This window comes from Acomys minous (genome assembly GCF_964271855.1).
Source record: "Acomys minous genome assembly, chromosome: 6".
Lineage (NCBI taxonomy): Eukaryota > Metazoa > Chordata > Mammalia > Rodentia > Muridae > Acomys > Acomys minous.
The window spans coordinates 42,372,217-42,388,422 of record NC_140487.1 but is presented as its reverse complement, the minus strand read 5'-3'; the positions used below and the strand labels follow the sequence as shown (position 1 = coordinate 42,388,422).

The 16,206-nt window shown below is 46.0% G+C and overlaps 1 protein-coding gene and 1 long non-coding RNA gene across 9 annotated transcripts in view; one reads left to right on the top strand and one right to left on the bottom strand.

The window, feature by feature from the left end:
* Positions 1 to 392: 392 nt before the first annotated feature.
* Positions 393 to 7,251, top strand: LOC311599518. The gene is made up of 3 exons (XR_014779922.1): positions 393 to 439; positions 2,211 to 2,359; positions 2,504 to 7,251. It is a non-coding gene; the product is annotated as an uncharacterized lncRNA (long non-coding RNA).
* Positions 7,252 to 10,990: 3,739 nt separating this feature from the next.
* Positions 10,991 to 16,206, bottom strand: part of RBM33 (RNA binding motif protein 33) — a 98,755-nt gene continuing 93,539 nt past the window's right edge. For all 8 annotated transcript variants that reach the window (XM_084785458.1, XM_084785459.1, XM_084785464.1 and 5 more), the window contains 2 exons: positions 13,697 to 13,785; positions 10,991 to 13,448 (listed from right to left, as the gene is read on the bottom strand). In XM_084785458.1, coding sequence (XP_084641584.1) covers positions 13,400 to 13,448; positions 13,697 to 13,785 — 138 coding nt within the window. In that variant the 3' untranslated portion in view covers positions 10,991 to 13,399. The remainder of the gene's footprint in view (positions 13,449 to 13,696; positions 13,786 to 16,206) is intronic.

Below are 16,206 nucleotides of genomic sequence, written 5' to 3'. Positions count from 1 at the left end.
TCTTTTTTTTTTTTTAAGATTTATTTATTACATATACAGTGTTCTGCCTGCATGTACACCCGCACACCAGAAGGGGGCACTGGATCTCATGATAGATGGTTGTGAACCACCATGTGGTTGCTGGGAACCGAACTCAGGACCTCTGGAAGAGCAGACAGTGCTCCCAACTGCTGACTCATCTCTCCAGCCACCCCCTCCTCCACCTTCTTAATATTTTACAGGTGGTCACCCAGTGAGCAGGAAAGAGACTGTTGGCTCCAGAAGCAATCACCAGAGCCTTTGGTTACAGTGAGCCCAGTGTAGCCCAACAGAGGCAGAAAGGAACCTGGATATGAATGTTCTAGAATGTTCTCAACCTGTGGAATGCAACCCTTTGGGGTGGGGGGAGATGTCAAACAACCCTTTCACAGGAGTCACCCAAGACCACTGGAAAACACAGGTGTTTACGTTATTATTCATAACAGTAGCAAAATAACAGTTATGAAGTAGTAACTAAAATAATTTTATGGTTGACAGTCACTACATGAGGCTCTATATTAAAGGGTCACAGCATTAGGAAGGTTAAGAACCGCTGGTCTAGAGTGTCATTTCTTGAATATAAGGTGACTTCCCAATGTGTGGAAGGCGTGGTGGTGAGCTGGTGTTGGAAGTGGTTGGATCTGAGGCCACTATGCTTTGCCTTTGAAAGCCACCATCTGAGGCTCATATGTCAAGTGTGCGGCTGCCACCTGACACCTTTGCTAAGTACTTGCCCTCTGGAGGGAGCTGCCTTCCACAGTGGATTGTCCAGAGCTAGATTCACACTCTAATAGCACTATCGGGGAGTGGTAGAAGTGAGGATATGGGGAGCAGGTTTCAGGGTGCTGTCCTTGGAGCCACAAATTCCCCAGAGCTCCTCTCTGCCTCTCTGCTTCCTGGCTGCCCATATTGGGCTGAAACCCTAAAACCATGAGCCAAAAGCAACTTTATCTCCTTTAAATAGCTTCTTTTGGAAATCTATCACAGCAGAAGGGACAGATCCAGCCAAAGACACTGACTTTCTTAGTGAGTTACTCCACCAGTGAGTTAATGCTGAGCAGGCGAAGGAAGGGACCTGGTTTCAGGAAGGATGTCACTAGGGAAGTGCTTCTGAAGGGTATTTCCTGTCTCTGCTGTCTCTGTCTCCTGTCTCTCCCTCCCCTGCCAAGTATACATAAGCAGTAAGGACCCCCTGGAAGAATCAGAGGCCAGTTGAGCTGCCTGGGAGAGACTCAGACCAACTGAGCTACCTGTGACAGACACTCTCTAACCTGCCTGCCGACTGTGCAGTGAAGCCCAGATTCCTCGCTTTTGTGAGCTGTCACTCAGACTGGGGTGGGCTTTTGGTCATTTCTCCCTGCCCCTTTATGTAACCCATCACCCGCTCATATTCCTGTTTGCAACTGGGCCCAGGGAACTGAAAGTTGCCATATTTATGCACGCAGGCCTCCAAACACGGCCGGGGCTGCTCCTGACTCTGTCTTGCAGAAATGCCTCTCCCCACACTCAACACACAACACAGTGTCCTACCTGTTGGCATTTCTGTTAATTTTGATAACCAGAGTCTAGGGTGCTCTCTTAGCACCCCCTCATCACAATGTTCTCCATACTCTTGAGTCTTGTTCTCAACACCAACTCTAGCCTTTATTCTAACAGCTAATCCTGACAATAGCTCAGGAATTGGCAGACCCACCAACAGCTTCACCACCCGTGGTTCAAGGATGTGAAAAAAAAATGTGAGGGCTGCCCTGAGCTCAGCCACCTCGGCACTCGGAGTCGCTGTGGCCAGGGTGCGAGGGAAGTGGCTCCTGCTCCAGCTGGCAAAGCTTGGTGATGCCCACATGCTGCCACTGGTGCGGGCATGCCAGCTTACCTGCTGGAGGCTTCAGCTAGTTTCCAGAGAAGGCTTTGGGGCCCGGGGACTATGTGGAAGGTCAGTCAGTGTCCCTATCAAAGGTTCCTTTAGGGACCGCTGCATGACATTGAGAGGCTGTGAGTACTGAAGCCATGAGGGCAGGGGTTGCCCCAGCTTTAGAGCCCATATGATGACACCACCTGCCCTGGATGTCCAGTGCAGAGCAGCAGTACTTGAATGCTGGATTCACTCAGTTTTGCTCTGGTCCAAGTCGCTCTTGCTATGTCTCCTGTTCTCTTGTGTTGGGAGTGCATAACTTCCCCCTCTTACTTTACAGGGCTTCATAGCTGATTTGCCTTGGGTTTCTGAAGAGACTCTCAAATTGGTTATCAACGTTGGAGGCTGTTAAACATGAGGACTCAAGGCAATGGACTGAACACATTTTGCCTTAGAAGGTGGCCATGGGCCTCTCAAGATGCCGGAGGTGTAAGGTTATAGTTTAATATATGTTTGAGGGTATCTGTGTGGCGGGGTGTGGATCTGATACCTAGCTTTTAGTAAGGCACATCTGGAAGTGTGTCTACTATGTTTCAGACCATTGATTTGTTTGGACTCTGACCTGATCTTCAGATTTCTGCCAGAGTCATGATGTGATGGCACAACTGTGATGGGGCAACAAGTAGGAAAGACAACCTAGCAGGCAGCATGCCCATGAAGCTGCTTTTCCCTCTCTGCCTCCCAACAGTCAGGAGTTAGCTAAGGTGCTTTGACTCTCTCCTGCCATGAAACCCATGAACCCATGAAACCACAAGCCAAGAGAAACAATTCCTGCTTTAAGTTGCTTCTGTCGTGTGTTGTGATCACAGATATACAGGAGAGAACACATCTGTCTGGGTAATTATGACACATTTAATTCATATACAAACTTGAGGAATATTTATTACTGCTGCTTATTAGGAGCACTAACTGGGACCATGAAACATCCACCTACACATCCGCCTTCAGCAGTTTCAGGCTTCTGGCTGTTTTGATAACTTTATATTAATTTGATTCTTTCGTTGCTTAAGTGGCGACCTTCTTTTTCATGCTACCCTTATCAACTTAAAATTTATACAGGTGAGGGCCAGATTTTTTTTTTCCGTATAAATTTGATCTGTAGCTACCTTGGATTTTTTTCCCCCTGAAACAAATTCATTATTGGTTTCCAGGGGACCATTGCACACAGGAGCTTATAGTACCCTCAGCTTCTAAAGATTTCCTCTCGTGCACCTCACTGTCTCCAGGCTATTGAGTAGCAGAGACAACTTACTGTCTTGACAACGACATCCATCCATTCCAGGACAAGGCAGCCTCATCTTTAGGATTGGAAACACATTTCCCTGTCTTAAGAAAGGACTTCTCCATTCCTCTGAGTGCATGCAATGAGGGAATGGGGAGTGAACGCCGGCAGAGCTATTCCCCACCCCCAATGTTTCATGAGCATTTAATTAATAGATTTCCTGATATAGAACCACCTGGCATTTATGGTATAAACCTTGAATGTTATGTTTTTGTTTTTGTTTTTTAATGTCATGTTTCTTTCCTGTAGTGCTGTACAGGTGTTTATGGTGGTCTCTGAGAGGTCTGTGTCAGATGCATTTCTCAATCACTTTATTTTGAGACAGTGTCTCATTCAGCCCGATCAGCCAGAGACCCCCAGGGATCCAACTTCCCAGAACTGGGTTTACATATGCGCCTTCACATTCAGTTTTTTCTGTATGTGCTTGGGGCCCAAACTCAGGCCCTCATGCTTGCACAAAATGCACGTGGTCCAGTCAGCCATCTCTCCAGCCCGATACCGTATTGCTCAATGTAGTATTTGGTCTCAGGTTATTTTCTTTAGGGTTCCTGCTGCACTCATAATCAGAATAGCAACAATGAAGTTGCTTCCCACGGACTTAGAAGATAGCATGGCTGCACCTAATCTGCAACAAGCTGATCATGTTACTGCTCCCACCAAGAACAGGTTTAAACTAGCTGTCCAGGTGGTCTCTTAATAAGCTGGGACTTGCCTGGATTCATCCATATTTTTCAGTTTATTTGCACAGATCTGCAAAGCTGGCCTTGATGAGTTTATTCCTAAGATAGCACAAACGGCCATGAGCACAAAAGGGCATTCAGCTTTTTCAGAAAGAAAATCGAAACTCCTGACATCACTGCACATCTGACAATGGGAAGCCGACCGTGGGACACCTGGACCCCACAGATGAGACTGTAAAATGGCACAGCCACTGCAGAGACCACACAAACGTGAACCAGCATTTATTTCTGGATACACAGCCAAAATTGCTGGATGCAGGACTTAAAGACATTTAAATCCTCCTGTTCACAGTAACAGGGTATAAGCTACCCAGATGCCCACCAGCAGATGAGGAAGGAACTTAGGACGGAAGCTGCATTGAGAGTCCGTATCCTGCTTGACTCCTGAGCCATGAAACCCATTTGGAGTACAACGGCAGCTGCTGGGGACAGAGCCCAAGCTGCACAGGATGAAAAGGGTTCTGTACCACATAGGGGCTGCATGGCCAGCATCTCAGGACAGAAATGGTGACCACAACCACACACAGACCTAATGATACTCTTTACTGGGTCATCAGTAACTTCTGGCCATGTATATGTGCCTCCTTTTTTCCTTAGTCAGCTCATGGTCTGTGAGAACCAGAATTTTAATTTTACTTATTAAATTATTTTCTTTTTAACATTTTTTATTAAATATTTTTTGTTTTTTACATATACTTATATTAGTACACATATATACAATAAAACTACCTACAACAAGAAGAACCATGAATCAGGGATTATATAAATGTTACACTCTTAGTGTTTTGGCTATTTGTATTTGGCAGCCTTGAAGAAAGCATCCTTCCTATCTTGGTGCCTCTAAAATTCTAAACGTAAATCAGTATCTATCATATCTCATCATTATCAACTTAAAACATCTATCCAGACCTAAAAACATCTTAACCCCTAAATAACTAAGCTTAATTGTTAAACTATCTGGTCTTCAACCACATCAGAGACTTGAGAAGGAATAAAATTCACTACCTGAGTATACAGGGAGTACAGGTTAGTAGTCTTCCAAATGAGATGACAGAGACAATTTGTTACCTGAATAGTCACCCAAAACTCTCTATAACATCTGGATCATCATCGTCAGCCTTCTGGACCAATATATCTGACAGACATATTTGCGAGGCAGCTTGCTTTTACCCTGTCTTAGCAGTTTGGCTGTCAACTCTGCCTGCATCCAAGCTTGCCCTTTTTTAGGCAGAATTCCATCTGTGATAGAAACAGTGGCCTATTTGCCACATTTGAAGCCATCTCCATAAAAAGGTTCTTTGATGCTCATCATCTTCTTTTAGGTAGGCTGGGTGTTGCCAGAAGTTAACCTGTCTTATTGTCAGTGACTCTTTAAAATAAAAAAAAATTTTAGATACTGTATTCTGTATGTCTCTGAGGTTTTTTGAAGACTTATCTTATCTTTCTATAGAATCATATCCATCTGTTGCACATAAGATGTATATTGTTATGTTAAAAATAGACTAGTAATTGAAATGACTAGGATTTGACCAACTAAAATTTAACTTGTATAACTTATTTATCCTAAACAGCCTACAATAGCACTTTCAAAGTACTGGAAGTAAACCTTGTATTATAATTGAGTTGTATGGGACACACACATGCAAAATGAAGAATATTCTTACATTTGAATTCAATGCCACTGTACCTAAAATTAAACTTATTTTGCATCTATATACAAAATTCTATACCAGTGAACTATAAATAACCTCAGGAGTAACAATTAAGGCATTAAGTTTAGTAGATTCACTAATCTACTTTTTGTTCTATCTTCCCTATATATTTCTATATTCCCCCTTCTTTCTTTCCAACCCCTATGATACAGGATAACTACACTACAATACAGAGACTGGAACATCAACCAAGGGCCATGTATGATGTGGACCTAGACCCTCTGCTCAGACGTAATAGCACAGTCTCCTTGTGGGTCCCACAATGTGGAGAGTAGGGACTACTTCTGACATGGACTCTGGCCACCGAACTTTGATCACTTCCCCCTGGCAGGGCAGCCTTGCCAGGCTACAGAGGAAGAGGTTACAGGTAGTACAGATGAGCCTTGATAGGATGAGGTCAGATGTTAAGGGAGGAGGGCTCCCCTTTCTGAGAACTAGGGGAGGAAGGAAGAGGGGGTGAGGGAGGGAGAGGGGATTGGGACCGGATGAGGGACAGGGCTACAATCCAGATGTTAAGAATTTAAACTGCGGAACAAGCAGGTAACTTACATTGCTAATCCCAGTACATGGGAATAGCTCTGAGACTGGCTGAGACATGAATGCCTAGGCATAGACAATGCTTGCTGTTGGCTACAGAACCCCTATGAATTATTAGATGCCATCCTTCATATGGCATGACTGAAGATTTACAGATGTCTTTTCTGCTGACACCAAGAGCAGAAAACCAGTCTTAATTGTTCTGTGCATTACACACACCTTATAATTCAATTTTAGGACTGTATAATGCTTGTGAGAAATTATGTTTTCAGAACAAAAGAACCGGTCACTGACGTTGGATCAGACCTAACAGGATTCATTCCTCTCAGCATGCTGGACACTGACATCCTGCATCTTTCATGCTCCTGCACCAAGTGCTTCAATTGCTGTTTCTCATCAGAACAAGACAGCTCCCATCCTGGGAGAAAGCTTTCACTCTCAAAGCTTCCAATCCCATTGGTCCAGCACTTCAAATATGGGGCACCAGAGTTCCTGTGAAAGTCAGTCCCCACTCTCCACTCAACTATGAAGAATGTCTTGTCCATTGGCTAGATCTGGGTCGGGGTTCGAAGTTTACTGCATGTACTGTCCTTGGCTGGTGCCAGTTTGAGCAGGACCCCTGGGCCCAGATCTGCCTGTCATAATGTCCTTCTTGTAGGTTTCTAGGACCCTCTGGATCCTTTTATTTGCCCATTCTCCCATGCTCCTCTCACCTAGAGTCCCAATAGGATGTCCTCCCTGTCCCACTTTCCTGGTAAGTGAAGACCTTCATGAGACAGCCTATTCATAATAGCCAGAACATGGAAACAGCCTAAGTGTCCCTCAGTAGAAGAATGGATAAAGAAACTGTGGTCCATTGACACTATGGAATACTACTCAGCTATTAAAAACAAGGAATTCCTGAAACAAAGTATTCTTGATCAAGCAACCAGAGCTTCCTGATGCCCCTGTTGACTGTCAACACAGACACAGCCTTGGCCTGACGGACAAGGCACAGGGCTTCACTCACAGCCACAGGCCGCTGAAGATCCGGGTCAGGTCAGGTGTGACATGCACTCCCTTCTCAAGAAAGTCAAGGAGCAAGCAAGAACAGTACTTGGCCCAGACATCTGAAGAGGGACACGGGGGGGGGGGGAGGTGTTTATGACGTAGCGCAAGGTGAAACCTGGCCTATGATGGGGCACAACACTGTCTGGCTTTTCTTTTTGAACAGTACCCAGAAGCAGGGCAGCTTTAGGATGCCTCATTCTCAACAGACCTGCACCAAACAAAGGCAGCAGCGGCAAGGAGGAGTGGGACAAGACGGCACTGTGGCTGATGCCTCCATGCTTAGGCTCTATCTAAAGAACAGTGGCAGAACAGGCTGTTCTTGCAGGTTGTAACAGTGGACTAGTAGCTCTAAGGGGAGACAAAGTCCCTGACCCCAGCAACAGCCTGTCAGGACTTGGTCAGTTCCAAGTCTTGCAACCCAAAGATAGTGTTGGGTAGTTACCTGATTTTCGTGGTTCCATTAAGGAGACACCTGTGTCGCAGCTTTGGGCTGCGCTGGGGGCAGCTCTCCCCAACCCCATCCACCCAGTCACTATCCAGAGCACTGTGTGGGGTGGACAGACGCAAGAGGAAGTGAACTCGTCAGACAGGAGAACCTCTAATATTTTATTGACAGAACTTTTGGTTACAGTACAGCCGAAACACATTTTTTGCTATGAAACCACACAAATGATACACACAACAATACATTTTCTTTTCACCTACGTCACTACTACTCTTCACATATACAGCCTGCAAGAGTTCCCACGTGGTTAATGCAAAGGAAAACTGGAGTAAAGCATGGCAGTGTCACTCATATGGTAAGAGCACGCGACTGGCAGAAACACGAAGACCGGAAGAAACAGTGAGGCCAGAGGAAAGCAAGGCGGCGTCTCATGGTTTCTAAGCAGCCAGCGCACTCCCAGCAACATAGCCTGCACTCCCAGCTGCCTGCACAGCAGCGAGGGCACACACATTACACGACGATGAGGGCCGTATCAGCAAGGCAGTATAATGGCCACATGGCCACCACTTCCAAGCGCATGAGAGCACGCTACCACTAACACTGACCCACGCCCTGGGTCCTGCAAAGGTAGAGGGGTAAAAACAGAGGGGTGGTTAATGACATGCAGACCACAGCTGAAAGTCACTGGCATCTTTAGGCCCAGAGTCAAACTGCAAAATAACAAGCAAAAGGTCAGGCTCTCCAATTCAGGCTCCGGAGGAGTAAATCCCAAAGAAAGATCTGTCAAGGCAAAAGGATTAGAAAAACTGGAGATGTGGCCCTGGTGCAGACATCCACCATGCCCCCTGCTGCCAGAGGGAGCCTCACTCAAGTGAGGACCAGTGGCCACTGCAGGTGTGGAAACCACCGCGTGGTGAGAGCAAGCATGCAAGCAAGAGAATCACTGCGTGGGAGAACAGTGACAACACCTCAGGTGTGAACAAGAGGAAAGAGAAGCAGAAGGTAAGGAGGGAGCCAGAGCCCCAGCCAGGGCAGGGGAGTTGACTGAAAAGTGGAAGAAGAGAAGAGAGCATCAGACACTCTTAAAGGAAACCGCATTCCATCACCGCTGACCTGAAAATTAAACAGTGGATTAAAGCCTAGGAGGGAAGTCCTCACCCAGGACACAGCTCTGGATCCCACACCTGTGAAAAGTAAAGAACAAGTGGTTATCTGCTCCTCGCAGCCAGTCAGTGAGGGCTGGGTGCAACATGCCATCTACAATGTGTGTGCTTCAAGACAACAGTGCAGAATGCAAAACGTGTTAGTCCCCAAACCAGCCTCCGCCGCACGTGTCCTTAAAATGAAAAGTAGTTTAGCAGAAAGTCATGTAAGAAGGTCAAGAGGTCTATCGCCTAGAGCACATTAAACTTTCAGACACAGAACACAGTAACATGCACCTGTCTGCCCATCCCACCTGTGTGACTTGTGAGACAGAAACTACACAAGGTTCTCTCTAAATCACCTGCATTTTCCCACAAACCTTTGAAAAATCAGTAAACTGAAGCAAGGGGAACACTTACAGCCTCTTCTACTGTATGCCTAAGGGGAAAGGAGAACTCTTCTCTGTGCAAGCACCTGTCCTTTCAGCTGGTCCTACCAACACACCACACAACAGTTAGCTGATCAGCACTTCCTAGGAGGGACAGGTGAGGTACCTAACAGGCGCCCCTTCCTGACACCTGATACCAGCAGGAGGTATACCTGGGATCCAATATGAATCAGGGGATTGCTCTGGTTCTAGATCACAAAGCCACGGGTTTGTGTATCTAAGAAGTTAGGCATTTTAAATGACAAAAATTAAATAGGTTGCAAAAAAACCTTACAGAAAATCCTTAGGATTTAATAAATCAAGGCTAAATGCCTTTCCAAGCTTATATTTAAGAGTATCTATATATCTATATAAAACACATCATAAATCTTAAAACACCCAAGCCATCATTGCAGGATCATTAAACATGGTGATGTGTCTAAGGCTTTAAGGCTCTCCTGTAACTGAGCTAAGTGTCTACTGGCTTCCTCTGGGGAAGGGGTCTTGTTCTTGTCCACCCTGTGCCCTATTAGTTAGCTGCTTTGCAGAGAATAGGAGTCAAGTCTCCCAGGCCTCTTCTCCCTCTCTGAGTAAACAATAGCAATTAAGCATAAGAGTGAGGATGCAAAGCCAGAGCTGGGTCCAACAAGCAGGAGGCGGGACTTGAAGCTGACTCTCAGGAAGGGAAACAGCAAGCAACAGAGCCACCCAGTGTGGCCCACAGCTCTGGCACAGGAATGTGCTTCCTGACTCGTGCATTTTATCTTGGGTCAGAGGACACAGAGAAGAGCCTCAGAGGACCCAATGATGACCAAGAACAGTACTTAGCTATTGCAGGGACCTCTTGGGCTAGTGCTCTTGTCACTAGGACCTACCTCTGACTAGTGTCAGTCAATGGTCTTACCTTCCCAATAATGCCACAAGGAAATAAAAGACAAACAACAAAATAAAACCAAAAGACAGAAGACAGGGATAGTCTTTAAGCCTAGTCCTCCAAGAAAGACCCTTCACCTAGCCTATGTCTTCCCAAGAATTCCCTTATGTGCCCATCATGGGTCTCTATACCTGAGTGAAGGACCACCTCTGGGGTCCCATCAGAGGTGAGCATCACTGACATTCCATCCTATAAGACTAGACCACTCTCCAGTCCAGTCCTCCCTCCCACGCCCTTTAGGTTCCCGACAGCTTCCATGAGCAGCAAAGCCTTTTCTACTGCTTTAGGCAGAATGTTGCCTGGGGGAGAAAAATGAACCCAGGGGGCAGGACCTAAGCTCCACCCTGACTCAGACAACCACCCCGGACATCACATGAGAACTACCCAGATAAAAATAGTTAAGGAAAACCCACCCCTACCCCATCCAGCCCCGCTCCTCCACAGCAAGGCATGGGCACAGGACCTGCACAAGAAGCTGCCTATTTGGACTAGTGGGGGCTGGGGTGGGGGTTTGCCTCAGAATCTCATTTGGAAAAGAAAAGGTGAGATTTCCCCCTCAAGAAGAGTATCAATATAAGGATTTAACAAATGTGGCCAAGCCAAGGGCAACACAAGGTCATGTTCAGGTAAGCAGCTAAGTGAACTACTCACATTCATTACAGCACAAAATAAACAAGGCAAAGAGAGGAAAGGGAACTTGTCCCCTCCCCTACTCTCTACCTCAGGACAGATGTGAGAGTCATTCCTTCAACCTTCTGGAACTTGTGAGCAAATAATACACAGATGAGGGTTAATGTATTGACTTACTACCATCTTTATGAAAATCGAATGTACACACAACAACAATTATGAAAGTGTCTCCATTAAACTTTGATAAGACAACAAAAAAGAACTAACAAATAGCTAAGATGTTACTATTTGAGTTGAAAGCATTTCCAATAACGTTTTAATCTTAAAAGGTCCATATTTACACAGTATTCTAATGCCTTTCCATCTCATTTTAAATGCATGATGAAGAAAGAACAGAGATAATGGTTGCAGCAGATCTTCCGAGGTTTGAGTTCGGGTGGTGTTTGACTTCACTGTGAGAAGTGCACTGCAAGTGGGGAATGTTCTTTCTAACTCTGCTTCTTTCACTTTCTGTGGTCTCCTCTCACAGAAGCTAAGCCTTTAAGACTGGCTTGCCAGGCCTGACAGTCCACTCCAGGTGGGTGTGTGTCAAGTCAGAGTGAGTGGCTCTTCTAAGCAGTGGGTGGAGCTGATGTCACAGGACACTGCAGTAAGAGAAAGCTAGCTCATGTGTGCAGACAGTTAAGGGACACATGCTCCTGTGTACCTCATCACACTCAAAGCAGCCTTGAGGCCTGTGGTGAACAGTGGTGTTGATGAGGATGCTTCCTTAACTGACTTCAATGCTTCAGTGCCTATTTTTCAGACAAAAATGCAGAGTTGGGTTTTAAAGGTCCAGCACTCAAAACTATCTGAAAAAGAAGCAAACTTATTAAACTCATTTTACTGTATCCTACTCCTCAACCTCCTATGTGGCCTCCATCTTGTCCAACTAGAGCTAACGTATTACCAAACTCACCAACGTAGCAAAATATCTATCAACAACCCTGGTGTCTAAGTGAACTGGGCAGCCAGTTGATAGCACTTGGATGGCTGGGGCCAAGCACGGTACAGGCCTCGTAGGGCTGGCACTTAGTGCACCTGCCAGGGGCGAGGAAGAAGATTTGTGGTTAGAGGTGGCACCATACCATAAGGTCTCCTAAGACATCCTATAAATGTCCCATCTCAATTGCCTGGAACCCAAACAACCGCTGTACTCCCCTAGTGCTCCTTGCCAGCATGTAAGGGCATCTCAGATTCAATCCTATGCAAAGTGTCATGGGGCTGTAATACCAGTCTCTAGTTGTTAACGCTGGCAACTTAATTGAAAACGCAACGTTCAAGTTTAGCTGTGGAAGCCAGCTGCTTCAAGTCCTGCGCCTACACCTCATTACCCAGTGACAGTAAATGACAGCAGATTTCTATCTTCCTCCGTCCTACTAAGATATGTGAGATAGAATTACAGATATAAAATACAACTGAAAAGTCCTGAGTGTGTACTAGTGTCACTGTCCATTTTTGAGTGTGTCCCAAACACTGAAGCATTGGGGGGGGGGGGGAAACATAATAAGGCACTGTGTTCAGTGTCTGCCCAGCACAGACTTCCAAGGGATGCTTTGCAGAAGCAAGTCTCACCTTCTGGAATTGACCAAAAATGACTAATGTGGACAGATACATTTATCTTGGGCAGCATCAGCCCTGCTGAGAAATCCACCCCTCACACATGGGATAGAGGGCAACCCAAAGGAAACTCTGAGCCCTGAAGGACAACGAGGTAATCAAAGCAATGACAGCACAGGCCACAGAGCCAGGGCATTTAAAAAGCAGAGACGCCCAAGCAGGTCTGACCACTCTTCAAGCTGTGCCTCAACCAGTGCCAGGAAACTAGGCCGAGAGGGCTGCATGCAGGGTGGCAGAGCTGCTGGCTCTGGAGCGCCCTGTGCTTAGCTAGCACTGTGCCCATCTGAGTTTCTGCTGAAACAGGTGGCACTTTGGAGGTATTCACAAGAAGCAGAATTGCCACTTCCGCGGCACCGTTCCCAGACACACATTTCATAGCCTGGCTTTGCAGGGCAGCTGAGTGTCAATCTTAATCACCCAAATTTTTACCTATGTTTTACCAGAGCCTGTGAGGGCTTTCTGAGACCACTCCAGTTAAGCCTGGTTGAGAACTCTTTTCTATCCTGTACTGAAGATAAGTGCAACCATTATCAAATATTCTTTGCTGTGGAAAATCCTTGGAATTTGAGCTGGTAATGCTCTTTCCTGAGTCTAAGACTCTGACCAATCAGATAGCAGGGTCACGAAGAACAAGGTCCACATGCACTGTAAGCACTTGGAAACAAAAGAACACGGGAACAGAGTTCTTGTGGACAACAGAATTCAAAACAATCTAACACCAGACTCCAATCCCAAGTCCACCAGTTTAACTCCCTTCTGGAATCACCCTGTGGCAGGTTGGCGTGCAGACATGGTGGCAAACTGCAGACCAGAGAGACCTATACTTCTGGGGATCCTACGCCGACCTACAGCTTCCTTGAAGAAATTCCACAGTGTGTGCAGCATGAGGTCAGATTCTTTTCATTCCAGATCACTCCACAATCAGGGCCACATTTATGTGGGACAGATCAATCATGTGCCTGTGGAAATGTGAAGAAACAGTTAAAATTCTTACGACAACAACTCACCAAGGCGCATGGAAGTGAAACAGAATGGTGGAAGTCCTGATGAGCAAAACCTAAGGAAGCACAAGGGCCCTCTCCGAACAACAAAAGCAGCTTATAGAAAGGATGACACACTGAGCCCCCATCTCGTTCTGCACCTTTGTATAGCATGGCACAGCGTCCTCCTCCTCCCCACTCACCAACTCTAGAACCCGGGGGGGTACCTGTGGAATTTCTGCTGAAAGGCTAGTGCATGGGCTGGCTCCTTGAACTTTGCTATGGCTTTCCTTTGCTGGGGAAGCATCTGTAAACTCTAGAGGAAGAAAACAAAGATTAGTTGTCGCAAAATTAATTAGTGACCACTGTGACATAAAATATGAGCAGTTACATGTTATGAAAACAAGCCACCTATCCTTCTTGGCCTTCCTGGGTGCCTATGCAAAACAGAGCTGCTCTGCTCTGCTGGGAAGCAACATGTCCACACCCTAGGATGATACTCAGATCTCCTTCACCTGGTGACACCTGCCTCCTATACTCTGAGGCGGGTACCCAGGTGAAGACAATTTCTTTCCCTGTGCCTCTCTGGAAGGTAACATTTGATGGCATCCTCACCCATATAAAGAACAGCACTGACCCCTGGTTTACCACAGGGTAAATAGGTTATGGGCCTGTGGCGGGATGGGAGAAGGAGCATGGGACACATAATACATTGACTGAGTGTCCACTCTGGGTAAGGGGGCGCTGTGCAAGGATGGCACATTGAGCCCTAGAGGCTTGCAGTTTCTCTCAGTTCTACAGACAGAGCAGACCTGGCACCCAAGTGAGAACTCTGACCAAAGCTGCACACTGAGAAATGGCAAAGCAGGGATTTTAACATCTCACAGCTCTGGCCAGGTGCCTTTCCAAGAGGTAATGTGGTCGTGAGAAATAAACTCATATTTGCTAGGCATTTCAATCTAGTCCTCAGAAGTACTAGAACCAGCAAATAAAGTTAACGTAGAAAACGAAAAGGCAGTGTTTGGCCAGAGGCAGCATTCAGATGACAGTTATCACTACATCATGGCTCACCCGCAGTCACACTCACTGAGCCACCTGGGGAGGAATCATATCTTGTTCTCAGATACTGAAGGTTTATGCGGTAAAATTTTTCTTCTCAACATAACTTCAGGCAAAGCCTAGGAAATGGAGATTTGTTCTAGGAGAGGCCTCGAAATTACAATGAACTTCTTTCCTTGGCTCTAAGCTTTAACCTGGCTCTGCTCTTAGAACAGAGGCCCTCCCCAGTTACTTTCTGACTTACAGGTCTTAGGTAGCTGGCACCCTCTCCATCTGAAACTGAGACCCCAGAAGACTTACGCCACATGCACCTCTCGTTCCCTTTCACCATCTCCTTTGGTCTAGAGAGGCTTGTGGAGTAACAAGTAGCATGCTAACTGACACCAGTGGTGCCTGCGGGGTCAATGCCCAGCCAAACACAATTCTCAGGTGTGACGGGTACTAAAGTATGGTTTACCATCACTCTCTGATAAACCCTTGGCCAACACTGGTACTAAGCTAGTGAGCACTAGGTGGTGCTATACCCAAATTACATCAACCTTACATTTCACTCTGAAACTCCAAGGTACAATTCCAACAGAAAAACAGTTTCTCCTCAAAGCAGAGTAACAGTGCTGGAGTCTCAGTTCAGCTACTTAACACCTTTTTTTTTTTTGACTACTGTATTTAAATCAGTCAAAGTAATCAGACTGCTGAACCAAATTTCTATCTCTTAAAAAAAATTACTTAAATTGTGTGTGTGTGTGTGTGTGTGTGTGTGTGTGTGTGTGTGTAAGCGTGCCTCAGAAGACCAGATGTGTCATGTGTCAATTGTTTACAGGCAGCTGCATGTAACCTTTTATGGGTGCTGGGAATTAAACTTTAGTCCTCTAGTGCTCTTAACTGCTGAGCCATCTCTCCAGGCCCGAGTCACTTTCTTTACCATCAACTACTACCAGATCTTGTTTTGTTGGTGCACTCCTTTAATCCCAGCACGCAGGAGACAGAGACAGTTGGATCTCTGAGTTTGAGGCCAGCCTGATCTACAGAGCAAGTTCCAGAAGAGCAGGGCTACACAGAGAAACCTTACCTTGGGGGGGGGGGGGAGGGCAAAAAAACAACCAACCAAATAAATACCCACATAATCCCACTCAAAACCATCCCATTGACCTAAGACCATCAGGAACCAAGTGCTCTGTTTCCAGGAAGAACAAGCTTTGGCCCAGGGACTCCAAGAGTGGTACACAGCACTGAAGCCTCTATTTCTGGCATAACCTAAAAAAGTTCTCCACTGATTTCAGACCTTCATCTCCAGAACATGTGATTTATCAATAGCAGCTTTCCTTCTGCTGTAGAGTTTAGGTAAGCGCAATAATCTTTATTTAAAACAATTATTCTTTGATTACAGAACACAAAAAAAGTGGCAAATAAGGAGGGGGTGGGGCATTTAAGAAATTTACATTAATCCCAAAGTACAAAATTCAGTGTATGAAACAGGTAAGAAGGAGGTCACATTCTCTCCAGGCAGGCTGTGAGTCCCACTCAGTATGCCTGCTGGGGATCAGCAAAGTTGAGAGAAAACCCCAAATTGCTTATGCTGAAACCAGGGGACATAGCAGCAATATTACAGCTGCCCTCACACTCAGTGCAGAAAGCCCAGAAAGTGAGAGTCCCTACAAGACGGGATAATAAGCTCCAG